Source organism: Triturus cristatus, chromosome 3_2 (assembly GCF_964204655.1).
Source record: "Triturus cristatus chromosome 3_2, aTriCri1.1, whole genome shotgun sequence".
NCBI lineage: Eukaryota > Metazoa > Chordata > Amphibia > Caudata > Salamandridae > Triturus > Triturus cristatus.
In genome coordinates this window covers 921,657,920-921,671,628 of record NC_140584.1, presented here as the reverse complement: position 1 = coordinate 921,671,628, position 13,709 = coordinate 921,657,920, and the positions used below count along the sequence as shown (strand labels likewise).

Below are 13,709 nucleotides of genomic sequence, written 5' to 3'. Positions count from 1 at the left end.
TTGGAGATGGTGTTGCAGAAATCTGGATGGGGGCCTATAGGCGAGAGTGCCTCTTATCGTGGTCTTGGCTTTGGTCTGTAGATGGAAATTGAGGTGTTCTATGAATGGGCGGCTTCCCTGAAGATGATGGCGATGCTCATTCCATGTGTTGGTGCGGTCTCGTTGAATAAGTTTATAACCGTCGGGGCTGGTGGTGGTGATGTCGGGGTTCGAACAGGGGTTGAGCCACATTTTGGTGATGTAGTCAACGTCCTGGGAGAGGGTGGCGATTGTAGCCCAGATTTCTGTGGCATGTTTGCAGAAGGAGCAGACTATGAGCAGGATGCAGTGGAGTGGTTCTGGGTTATTCGTTGTCATCTGATCGGGCACTGTGTGGGGTCAGGTGTGGGCAGGAGGTCCTCTGTGGCAGGTGAAGTGGCAGCAGATGAAGGGTCATTTGGTTGATCGCAGGGAGGACGCGAAGCAGCTTTTGTTGCAGTGTCCAGGGCCAGGGGCTCCTCGGCAGTGTGCCGGCTTATGGTGGGGAGCCAGGGGTCCCGGCGCTGGGCACGGTCCATGGGTGGACGGCCGTGCCTTTGGAGATGCCTTCTGGACACAGTCTGAAAGAAAAGAGTTCATCCAATCAAGGGCACCTTTAATTGTGGAATCTGTATGGAATGGGACATTGTGTTGAACACAATGGATACTTCCAGTGAGATTATAGCAATGGCACTATTTTATCTAGGATCTTGCAAATATGGTCTCCTACTAAGACCAGGATGGTTTCAGGGCTATAAGAGACAAGAAAACCGGACTGAGCACAGTCCAGGATAATATTTACCTCAATTTTGTGAATTTAACAAAATGTTCAGAGGTTTTATCCAGGAATGGTGATAAAGTAACAGAATAATTATTGGAGGGGATCTGAGTTTGGTTTCTTTATTTAAGAAGTGACTTTCGCTTTTTACTTGTTCAAATGATGGCTTGACACGTGATGTCACAAGGGATGAGAGTGATTTATAACACTTAGGAAGGTATAGATTTAAAGGCGATACCAAAGAAATAATGTTAATTTTAGAGTGTACATGGTCAACAGTGACTGTAGAAAACAGTGTGTTTACAGTAACAAAGTGTGACTGGGAGACGTCAGACCATCTTACTTTCTCCTCCGATAGTTATTCTCTGTCTGTCTGCTCCTTTATTTTCCTGCGTTCTCTGGCACCCTCCATTTAACATAAAAATCAGCGCCAATACCTGCATACCTGCCACTCTCTTGAACCTCTTGTAAGATCTTGTGCTTGCCTGTGGGAACATGTCTCCTAGGTTACTGCGGTTTCTGGCAAATAAGGCCACAGTTGAATATGTGTGCAGTGAATGATTGGATGGTAAATAGCATTTAAACACCTTATCAGAGACAATGACTTTATTTTCAATGGTGCTGCTCAATGGAGGATAAGTTATAAATGTCCCATGTCTCTGAATGAACTGTAGTAGGCATGCCATTAACTACACGTCTGTCTTTACAGTTACTCTTGCACCGCCCTTAATATTCACTCTTTCCTCAGACTCACCTGCCTTTCTATTTTCTGAGGAACTGATTGGCAATCTTCCTATATTCGGGACAAACGATTTGAAACCCATTTGCTGGGCAAGGCCTGTGTTTAGTCTTCATAATGTAAAACTGTTTTTTGGTGAGCAAACTTTCTCAGCACAGTAGCACGCCAGCCTAGATATGCGATGAGCCTGAAAAGAGAAATACTTGTGACTACTGGTATGACTCACTACAGTGAGCTATTTGTACTAAACGCGGCAGATTGAAGATATATGTTCTTACATTTAGGATGTAAATTTCAGATATGTTAGACATCTAATTAAAGGATAATTTTGAAACAACTCACCCTGCAAATTGTACAGTGTCATTTTAAGTATTGTATTTTTTCCTTTTTTTTTTTAGCATGGAGGGCACACCTTTAAGCCATTAGCTGAAATTTATGAACAGCACGTAACAAAAGTTAATGATGAGGTGGCAAAACTTCGGCGCCGGCTTATGGAATTGATCAGTCTTGTGCAAGAAGTGGTAAGACCATGAGAACCAAAAGACTGTGCCGCCCTCTGTTGTCCATGCATGTTATTTGCCTGTAGAGTTCTTCCTTTGTGGGTGACTTAATCATGCCTGCCACTGGGTTTTCATGTGTGCTTCAAGGGGGGTCAAATTGCTAGAGAAGCAGACTGTTCAATGTTGAGTTCTTAAACTTCAGGTTGAACTTGACACAGTGGTGACAGTATTTTTTTCAGATATCTCCAGTAACATGTCTGGGTTCCAGCTGCATGTATAAGGTTTCAGGACATCTCAGAAACCTTCCTAGGATCCAAGTGAATGCAGTTAGCGGAGTCGTGTATGCTTTGAGATGGAGCCGGAGAGTGTGGTTCGACTTGCTGTTCGTCTTGATTTATCTGCTGTTGTTTACAGTGTTCTTCGATAATAGCCCGGGCACTTACATCTTGTAGAACTGTATTTGGGTTTTTATCTAGGTCTCTGCCACCAGAGTTGAATGAAGAACCTGCTACTTACAAGCCAATTAACACTGTCTGCTGAGTGCTTTCTGGGAAGCGTACTGCTGTGTCCTGTCGACTGCTTCTCCTTAACTTACTGCTGCCTTTTTTTGAGCATCTGCGGTAGAGAGTCCCACTTTATGCATCGCTTCAACTTTCTTCTCATCCTGTAAAAACATAAGAAAAAGAGTCAACTGATAGCTTGATGTCTGGGGATGAGTTCTGGGATAAAGCATTATGGAAAGTGGGGAGTGAATAGGACATCATTTGCTATGCCGGTGCCTCATTTTGATGCCTCAGTGTTTTGTGTTTTTCAGCCAATGCTCCAAGTGCATCATTATAAGTTTAAGGAAATACAAATGTTCTAGGAGCAAGCTCCTGGCATGTATCTTGCCAGCATATACACAAAATAACTCTACAAATTCAATTATCTATTATTTGGGATAAGGTGTGTTTTTCCTCTCTGATGGGTCCTACCAATGTCTATATGCATTGATGCCTGTGATTGAAGAAGACAGTTGTTGGCTCTAGGCAGCTTTTCTACTATTAGCCTCCACATATTGACCCATATCCGATGTGTAGTTTAAGGTCATTACCCTTGTGATAGTGTCTTTTTTTCATTTTATTTGATCTGTGGTGATGATCAGGAGACAACCAATGATCGTGGCAATTTTGGGGGATACAGGGAAACAAATGAAAGGAAGGAATGAAGAAATCTTCAAAAGGACAAATGGGCATCTCCAAGTCTGATTAGTGTGCATGCCACACATTTACACCACCAGCTACACACTCAGAAACAAACCCCAGTGATGTTTTGACGCTGAACAATTAAAATATAGGAGAACTTGAAAATTCCTATTGAGCTTAAAACCGCAAACTGACATAAGACAGTAAAGCTCTCGGAAAGGGCCACAGATTCCAAGCAGCTGTGTAAACTGCTTCACAATAAATCCAAAAGTGGACTGGAAAGGAGATCCAGCAGTGCCTTGAAAGCAACTTCCAAACAAAGTGTCCACTCGTGTAAAAGCTAATTACACCCAGTGTGTCCAGACAGTACTTGAAACAAGTAGGAGTTTGGATATCAGAGAAAATAATGAACATGCAAGAGATTTGTGGAAGAACATATTGACCCTCATGTACCAATGTTGAATATCTCTAGAAACCAAAACAGGGGAGATAGAAGCTCTGAGCGAGTTCTCTCCGCTTCCGTGAATGTATCAAATCAAAATATACTTTATTCGGCTTTAAAGTTAAAACCATAAAAGTTACACAATTCCATACGATACAATAGATGACAATAAAAACAGAGGGAATTAATCCTATAGAAAAAGCAGCAGTATGTACATTTCGTGCAAAAAATTAATCAAGCGGAAAAAGTACACAATGAAGGGTGCCTACCAACATTAAAGATGCTCTAACTCTCCATACTGATCCTAGATCTCAATGAAGATTTCAGAAAGCCTACTATAAAAGATACACATTCTGGTTTCAACAATTGTAAAAAAAAGAGCTGGACGGACCTGGATAAAATTCAACTTTTTTAAAAGAGGTGTTAAAAAATATCTGCGAGGTGCTTCATAAAATTTACAGGAAAACATAAACTGTAGCAAATCCTGAGGAGACACTCCGTCGCAGCCACAGGATGCTAACACCTGACCTCTGCAACTCCCTTTTGGGGCAGCAAGCAACAAATGAAAATAATCTAAACGAAACCTGACCAATAAAAACCATTCATGAGATGAAAGTGGCCACAAAAGATAGGGCTCAATGGATGGCGATGTTTTGAGCACCATGTGTTTGCGGACACTCGATTTTCCAATTTCTGTAGCATCTCTACCGAACCTTTTTAGGGTAGTGAAGGTATACTTTACAAATTCCACATCCTTCAATGTAATAGAATCCGGGTTTATAAAAAGGTCTGGCCGTCCCAACTCTTCAAAGCAATCCTTAATGTATTTTAACCATGGGATGTGTGTCATATGGTCGAGGCTCATGATTTCTCTTAATATCTGGTGATTGAGAGCTAGATCTTTATTTAGCCAGCAATTGAGCCAGAACAACATTGGACGCATAGCCAAAGTATCCCCTATAAATGGCAACCCCAATTCTACGTGTACTACCAGATTTGATGTTCCGCTAGGCACTCATAAAAGACATTTTAAAAAAACTTTCTCAGCCACCTGTAAAGCGTCAGTTGATACATAGCCCCAGATTTCACTCCCATAGCTGGTAACGGCAACACTTTTAGCCTGATATATTTTCATCCGTGAATGTATCATTTAATCACAGGAGCGTGAACTGTACTAGTGTAAAAAGCATGGGTCCCTTAAGTGTTGGCCCTAAACCCTCAGCCAGTAATAGCCACTGGTAGTGTAAGTGATCACCACTATAGTATCTTATTGGGTTGCGTCATCATTGGGTCTTGAACCTGGATACTTGCTTTCCTAGGTTAGTGCCACCTCTGTCTGATGAAGGGTACTTGTGGGATCTGTGCAGTGAAATCTCAAATAAAAGGTCACTGTGAGAGGCTGGCTTAGTTTATGGTGCCCACTTATGTAAGTGTATCACCTTGCACTGATCCAGACAACCCTTATGGTGATTTTATTGGTCTTAGACAATATGAGAAAGCTCGCTAAGTGGTAGCTGCGGAGAGCAGCCTTCAGGCTTAGTCCAGTAGGAGTGTAAAGCAGCTTGTTTTACTAGTACTTAATCTTATGGTGTAGGTTAAGTGAAAAAGAATCACACAGGGTAGTTATAAAAATATGTATTTTATCACAGACACTCACTAACACAATTGTACTATTCTTACTCGGACATAGAAACACAATACACACAATACTTAGGAAATATAGCACGTAAGTAGCACAAATACACAGTGGTCTCCAGGGGGAGACCAGAATATATACCAAAAATAGTGGTATGCAAACCACGACTCAAGTAGATACTGGAACCAGAAGTTGTAGAAGTGTTGGGGAGGCCGTGTGTAGAGTATGAACACAACTGCGTGATCAACACACGTCAGTGAGTAATTTGTGATTGCAGTTTTAAAGAAAAAGGACCCTTCCCAGCAGAGCCTGTAGAAACCCGTTGGAAGATGGAAGGTTGCAGAGTCCCTTTACCCGTGGGTACCCCAGGAACCAGGATACCTACCCCAGGGGAGCCGGGTGCATAGGTGTCAAGTGACGTCGGAAACTGCCGTAGACCTCAATGGAGGACTTAAGGAAAGATGCAGCTGGAGAAGAAGACTAAGGAGTCCGGTGGGACCCAAAGGTGGATTCAGGATGAGAGGTACCTGCGAGCTGAAGGGACCGAGTCTATGCCACTCAGGATTGACCAGGAGGCACAGAAGACGAATGCCCACCAATGTCAATAGATGCAGGGTGGTTGACGGTTCCCTGGGATATGAAGCTGTGTGGACCAGGCAATGCTGTGGTAGACCAGGAGCTGATCTTAAGCTGTCCCACGTCGGATGTCGAGAGTCAGGAGGTCAGTGTACGGCACCAACACCCCTTGGCAATGGCAACAAGCATAGAAATCAAAGCAGGTACAGTGTCAGGACCAGCAGGTTCCAAGTGACTCGCCACGTCTAGATAAGTCCGAGCAGCCCCCGAGCAAACAGGGGAGCCCACTGGAATCCTTTCATTCATAAGTCTTTATTGTCGATGATTTCATCATAAAAGACATTTACAAAATAAAAATGCAACCAAACGAATATTAAAACTATTACAGCAATTCACAATAAAATCACAAGAAACCAAGGTTCATTATTTTAGTGCCTCCTAATTCTAATAAGCCAGGCCCAAGCTAAGAATTTGGCGACTGCGATTACGATAAGTTCACTTGTATCAAAACGCAAAATATCAAGTGCTTCTAGGCTTTGTCTTGTTCCCAGTGTTCGACATAGGGGTTTAAGCCATTTAGCCCGTGGGGCAGCGTAAGCTGGGCAGACAAAGAAAACATGACCCACTGAATCAACACAATCCATACACCAGTTACAGGAATCGCGTGATGCACCCTTCCATTTTTTTGTGAAAAGATTAGTTGGTAGTGTACCATCTCTAAACTGGTGATAAAGTTTCCTATCTTTGGGTCTGGTGATGGTATCCCAATAGGGTTCAAGAAGTGGGGTTTTCTTTTGAACAAGGAATCTGCCTGTCAGAGAATCGGCTACAACTGAGGATAGTTGTTTTTGTAGTACCGTTGACCAGTACAGGCTTTTAAAATCTTTTTTAGAGGGAAAAGAGTTGTTACCTGGGTCTGACCACAAAATTCCCAAACCCATGGAATCCAGAAGTTGTCTAACCTGTCGGAACCAGGGAATGTTACCTGCTCCCATGATGGAACGGACATCAAGAAAGGCTTTAGCATAGGGACCTAATTCAGGCACTGTCCATAGTCGCCTCCAATAGGCCAAAGGCTTAAACCTAGCAATGTCATCGAAAGAGTGGCAGCCAAGATGCAGTAACAACGGTTTCAATGGGGTAGAACTGGGCAGGCCCGTAAGCATTCTGAAGAATTTGTGTTGTGCCTTGACCAGAGAAGAAAGGTTGGCAAAACCCCAGAGTTCGGCTCCATAAAGAATCGCCGAATTTATCCTTACATTAAATATTTTAATGGGGGGGCCAATTATTTTCGACTGGGATGATTTCTGTTCTTTTACAAGGCATCCAGAAAGCTGGGAAAATTTAAGGGTAAGCACATCAATTTGCGGCCTCCAATCCAGCTTATTTTCGAATACTACCCCCAAATAGGTCATAACATTAGTTCTTTCAAGCAAATCATTATTCATGAGTATATGGCCCTTCACACATTTCCCTTTGTTAAACACCATATATTTGGTCTTAGATACATTCACTGACAAATCGAAATCATTACAGAAATTAGAAAAAACATTCAAAGCTGACTGTAGCCCTGAAAGGGTCTGGGAAAGAAGAAGGGTATCGTCAGCGAACATAAGGAGTGGAATTTTAGTACCACCCAACGTGGGGGCATCCGTGGGGGTTGAAGAAAAGTACTGAACCACTCTGTTGATAAACAGTAGAAATAGTGTGGGCGCAAGTACGCACCCCTGCCTGACACCCCTGTTTACCCTAAATCTTTTTGTGACCTGACCCTGTTTCCCCCAACGAACTTGGGCAAAGTTGTTGTCGTACAACTTAATGATAATGTTCAAAAGATCTCCCGGAATACCTAGCTCCGCCAAAGCATCCCATAGCTTGGTCCTATTGACCAAGTCAAATGCTGACCGAAGGTCTACAAAGACAGCATATATGGAACCACCACACAGATAAACTGTTTTCCAGACAATCAGTTGGAATTTGAATGCCTGGTCGATGGTACTGGTGCAAGATCTAAAACCGGCCTGTAGGGGAGAGATGATATCCTCCTGATCAATCCAAATCTGGATTCTTGCCAGGGTCATTCTAGCAATGATCTTTTGAACAGAATCAATAAGACTAATAGGGCGATAGTTCCCCGGACAGGAACGATCACCTTTCTTAAAAATCGAGAGAATCTCTGCGCCACTCCAGGAGTCAGGGATGGCTGCCCCTCTAGCTATAGCATTGGCAAGATGTGCAATATATGAAACCCAAATACCAGGGTCAGATTTAAAAAGATCCGCAGGGACACAATCTATTCCGGGTGCTTTGCCGCTGGGCACCTTTCTCAGCGCCGCCGCGACCTCAGTACAGTCGAAATTGAATATAGGGGAAATGGACAGGTCCCTGCTTTCTGTGGGGACAAACCCCTCAACCCGGTTTCCGTCCGAGAACTGGGACTCGAAATGCGAGACCCAGATATCCGGGGGAACATGGTTGGTTGGGACCTGGGTACTGGATGAATTACCCCACTTAACAATATGCCAAAACAGGGTTAGATTCCTATTTTTGCTAGCAGCCAGGAGGTCGTTCCAGTGGTTATTATCCCAATCTCGTTTGGCCGTTATTTTAGCCTTGCTATAGTCTTTTCTAGATTGTCTAATAACAGCCGGGTTTTTAGTAATAATAGCAAGTTTCAATTTGCTATAGGAAGCTCGGCATGCTTTGTTATACCAGGATTTAGGGTTTAACATAGAAGATTTCTTAGCCTTGCTTGGCTTGGAGAATATGGACTTAAGATCAGAAAATAAATGATCGTGTATTTGAGTGGCCCCTGTAATTATATCTTCTGTGCTCTGTAGGAGCTGTAAATCCACCAGAGCACAGGAAACCTTCTGACTAATCTCAGATAATAATGCGCTTTCGATAGCTACCTTATCCCAACGAACTCGCCGTTGATTGTTAGTTAATAATGTTTCAGCAGTCACTATTTCTGTGGGTTTATTTCTGTGTGCTGGACAGAGTAGTAGGTTCAGAACCAGTGGATTATGATCGCTCTCAGGGCGGTCTAGGACCACCATATCACATAGTATGGACCAATACTCCACTTTGATTAGGGCGTAGTCGATTCGACTTTTACAGCGTCGACCATCAGAGAATGTCGCCCTTCCTCCTTTATCCGAGGGGGTCCGTCCATTGGCAGCTCTGTAGCCCCGCTCCATACATAGACTCATCCACTGGGTAGCGGATTCAGTCCACCTCTTAATGGGAGGAAGATCAAGAGTTGGAATATTGAAAATTGCATCCACATCCCCTGTGAGTGACTCGGGGACAATGGGCAGAGGCTCGAAACAACAGTTTAGGTCTCCCACTATTAAAACATTGGAGCACAGATTCACTGTGTCCAAAAACCCTTCCAATTGTAAGAAAGTATTTGTGCCACGACCACCAGGAAGGCCCCTGTTATAAACATTTATAATCAGGATTTCAGGATCGTCGTTGAGCTGTAATGAGATAATCAGTAAATCTGGGCTGTCTATGTCCAATTCCCTTATACTATACCCAAGGGTTTGCTTGACCCAAATGCAAAGACCACCAGATGGGCGTCCCTTTGCTCCACGTGTAGCACCCTTAAAAAAGTTTAAATACCCGGAGATGTAAATGGGATCCACTGCCCATGTTTCCTGGAAGACCACAATGTCCTGGGTATTCACCCATGCAGACCAGTCTTCCAGGGTTATTTTACTGCGCAAACCAGCAATGTTCCATGAAGCCATAGATATTAGAGGAGGGCCGGTGGGAATAGGCAGCATAGATACAGGAGCAGCTCCTAGTATGGTGGGTTGAATAAAGGTGTGTCCCATACCGTTGTTCACACTCTTGGGAATACCGGAATCACAGTGAATAAGAGGTGACCCATTAGGTGTGACCCGAGCAGGAGTAACTGGCAATAAGCTCAAACCCAGAGGTACCCTCCTTATCCCACCCCTCCCTACTAGTCCCAAGTTGTCCACGCCTGGACTGGCCCTATTGTTTGGGGTTGATGGTAGTCAGTCAACCCCATCTAGAGCATTCAATGGAGCATAAGAATTAGACAGTGGGAGATGGAAATCCCATCCAGTCTGTCGATGGGAACTCTTGGTGACCCTTTCCCAAGGAATGGACATGTCAAAAGGTAAGACAGGAGAGTGATATGAATAAAAATAGGACATGTCCAAGGTGGATATTCCAGTACCACTCGAATTTGAGTAGTGGATATGTTATTCAGTTATTTGAGTAGAGAAGGGTAGGTGGCTGGATAGAAGAAGGAAAGAGGTTTGTATTTATATAGCGCTTGCTAACCCTGATGGGGTTTTGAAGCGCAAGTAGCACGCTACTCTGCAACCCATAAGGATTAGTGTGAATTAGTTTGGTGAAACATGAAAGTAATTTTAGTGGTGGATATGTTAGTCAGTTATTTGGATTGAGAAGGGTTGGGGAGGGGTAGAAAAGGGAAAAGGTTACATTTATATAGCGCTTGTAACCCTGATGGGGTTGTTGAGATGCTTTATTGGCGAGTAGCACGCTACTCTGGAACCCATAAAGGATTAGTGGTGAATTAGTATAGTTGAATATGTAATTTGAGAAGTGAACATGTTAGTCTGTTAATTTTGATTGAAAGGGATAGTGGAGGGATAAAAGAGTGAAGGATTTTTTTTTTTTTGGTGTTAGCAGTAGGAGGAGGCTTTTGGATGAGTAAAAAGGAGTTTTGGATGGGAGGAGTCAGAGGGAAGAGTTTAGAAAGGTTTGTTTTAGGGGATCGGTATAGTAAAAGAGGTGTCCGATGAAGCAAGGAGGGGTAGAGTAGGAGAGCGTCTAGATTGGGTTATTTTGGGGATCGTAGTAGTGGTATGGGGTTTGGGATAAATGAGAGAGTGGATGTAGAGGATATATTGATAGATGTATAGGATGAGAGATAGGGTAGTGCATTGGAAAGAGTAGTAGAAATAAGTTTGAGATGAGTCAGAAGGTTGGGCTAGAAGATATATTGAGAGAAGTATAGGCTGAAAAATAGGGTAGTGCTTTGGAAATGCTAAATTAGAAGAAAGTGATAAATATATAGATCCATAAGTACATTGAAAGTATATAGATACATAAAGGAAGTAAGTATATGTAGATTAAAGATATTGATAGAGGCACAGGGTGAGAAATAGGGTAGTGCATTGGATATGCTTTTTTAGGAGACAAGTAACAGACACACGGATCCAAGTACATGGAAGGTACATAGATGCACAATGGAAGTATGTACATGTAGACCAAAGATGATTTTTTTTTATTTCTTTATTTATTTTTATTATTATATTTTTTTCCTCTCAACAATATAATTATTTTACATGTTTATACAAAGCAATACAGAAAGATAGGTACATATCTATAGTGAAAGCAAATGCTTATATACAGACCGCTATGCTGTAAATTTCTCTTTGCGTATGGTGCTTATGTGGGGAAGAGCTAATTCTTGGGTAGTTTTCTGAAGATAAGGTGGTTGTCGGTGAACCTTATGTTGGAGGGTAAAGAGTTCCATAGTTTGGCTGCTTGAATAGAGAAGGATATGCCACCCATGTTTTTTTTTCTTGTATCTTGGGATTTTGAGGCGAGATGCTCCTTTAGAGCGGAGGTTCCTTTGTTGAATGTGTTTGGTGATTTTATTCCTGATGAAGAACGGTCCCATTCCATGTATTGCTTTGCGGGTGATACAAAGCAGCTTGAACGTAGATCTTCTGGCAACTGGTAACCAATGCAGGGCTTTCAAGGCAGGGAAGATGTGGTCTCGTGGTTTGATATGCAAGACTAGTCTGGCAGCCGAGTTCTGAATCAGTTGCAGTCTTTTCATGGTCATTAAAGATAATCCGTGGTAGAGGCTATTGACATAGTCGAGTTTGGACAGAACAAGGGAGATGGTAACTTGGACCTTGTGTGAAAATCCCAAATGAGGGAAAATTTGTCGCAGCGTTTTTATAGTGACAGAGCTTATCTTGCTAGTTTGTCCACTTGGACATTCATCGACAGCTTGGAGTCCATTGTCATTCTGAGGTTTCTTACTTCCTTCGATACTTTAGGCGGTGATCCCAGTTCATTAGGCCATACGGCAAGCGGGTTGTAATGTTTCCAATCGCCACACGTGAGTATTTCAATTTTTGAAGCATTCAATTTGAGATGGCTCCAAGTCATCCACTGATCCACGGCTCTGAGACAGCTGAAAATTGGTGATTTTCCAATGTCTTTGGGGCATTCCAGTTGAAGGAGTATTTGCGTGTCATCTGCATAGTTATAGCTCGTGAGGTGAAATTTATTGAGAAGTAGTGGTAATGACTTCATGTAGATGTTGAAAAGCATGGGCGAGATGATAGAACCTTGAGGGACCCCTGGTTTTGTGGAGTACGGTTTGGACGAGAAAGGTGGGGTATGGATGACATAAGTTCTGTTTCGAAGGTAGGACGCGATCCAGTCTAGAGCAGTTCCCTCTATGCCGGCTTCATAGAGTCTTTGTTTCAGAGTGTCATGGTCAACCGTGTCAAAGGCAGCTGAGAGGTCCAAGAGGAGTAGCGCAGCAACCCCATTGCGGTCAACTGTATTCTTCCCGTCATCACAGATGGCAAGGAGGGCAGATTCAAGTGCCTCTTCCCGGACGGAATCCTGTTTGGAAGTCTGAAAGTATGTAATTCTCTTCAATGAATTGTGACATCTGGGCGAACGCTGCTCTTTCTATCAGTTTGCCCAGGAAAGGTCCATTTGTAATGGGTCTGTAGTTATCAGGGTTCAGCGGGTTCAAGTTTGTTTTCTTCAGTAAAGGGCGTATGTGTGATTTTTTTTTTTTTAGTTCTTTTGGAAATATTCCGGTAGTGAAGGAATCATTGATGATTTGTCTTACTGGATTCTTCTTACTGGAGTGGCAGCAGAGGTTGTTAAAAGAATTGTCTTGAAAGTTTGTGGTGGACAGGGGTCAGATGGGCTGCCGGCAGGCCTGCTTGCTTTGACCAGGTCCATAAATTCATCGTGTGAGATGTGTTGGAAGGAACGGAGAGGCTTGTTTAGAGTATTCTTGGATTGTTGTTTTGTACAAGGGTTAGTGCTGGTGCTTTGTTTCTGTTTTAAGTACGAGTCCAACGTGTCTGCTTTATCCGTGTAATGATTTGCCAGTTTGTCTGTGAAATCTTGAGTAACAGGATGAGTTCCTTCTAGGCAATTTGGTTTGCAAAACTCATTGAGTATTTTATAGAATTCTTTATTTGCACATTTAGCGATTTGAATTCGTCTGAATAGTACCTTTTCTTAGCTTTTTTGATAGCCGACTTGCATAATCTATTAATTTTCTGTAGGTGAAGTTTGTCTTGTTTGGCGTTTGTTTTAAGCCAGGTACGTTACAGCTTTCTAATTTGTTGTTTTAGGTCTTTTATTTTAATGTTTCGCCAAGGCGCGGTTTTTCTTTTGTGCTGTTGTGTGGTTTTGAGTGGTATCAGGATGTCAAAAGCTTCCTGTAGCCACTCATATAGATTTTGAACAGAATTTATTGTTTCCAGATTTGTACTTGATGTTAGTTGTGTTTCTAAGTGTTCCAAATTGAGTTTGTTCCACGGCCGATATGTGGATGGATGTAAGGCAGTTTTAGGTGAGTCGCTTAGTGTTGTTTTATGTTGGAAAGCAAGCAGTGCTTTAGTGGCATGATATGAAGAATGTAGTCTCCCCAAACGATTCTTTCCTGATTTTCTAATCCGTAAATGGTTGCTATCCAAGGATGTAGTTCTTCCTAACTGCATTCACCCTCACTTCCTTTTGATGTTGGATTGCCCAGTCTGAAATTGATTTACTTTCATCTTG

At 42.7% G+C, this 13,709-nt stretch overlaps 1 protein-coding gene across 3 annotated transcripts in view; it reads left to right on the top strand.

Annotated features, from left to right (window-relative positions):
- TRIM37 (tripartite motif containing 37) overlaps positions 1 to 13,709 on the top strand; it is a 1,106,152-nt gene that overhangs the window by 248,215 nt on the left and 844,228 nt on the right. For all 3 annotated transcript variants that reach the window (XM_085649381.1, XM_085649379.1, XM_085649380.1), the window contains exon 6: positions 1,934 to 2,056. In XM_085649381.1, coding sequence (XP_085505507.1) covers positions 1,934 to 2,056 — 123 coding nt within the window. The remainder of the gene's footprint in view (positions 1 to 1,933; positions 2,057 to 13,709) is intronic.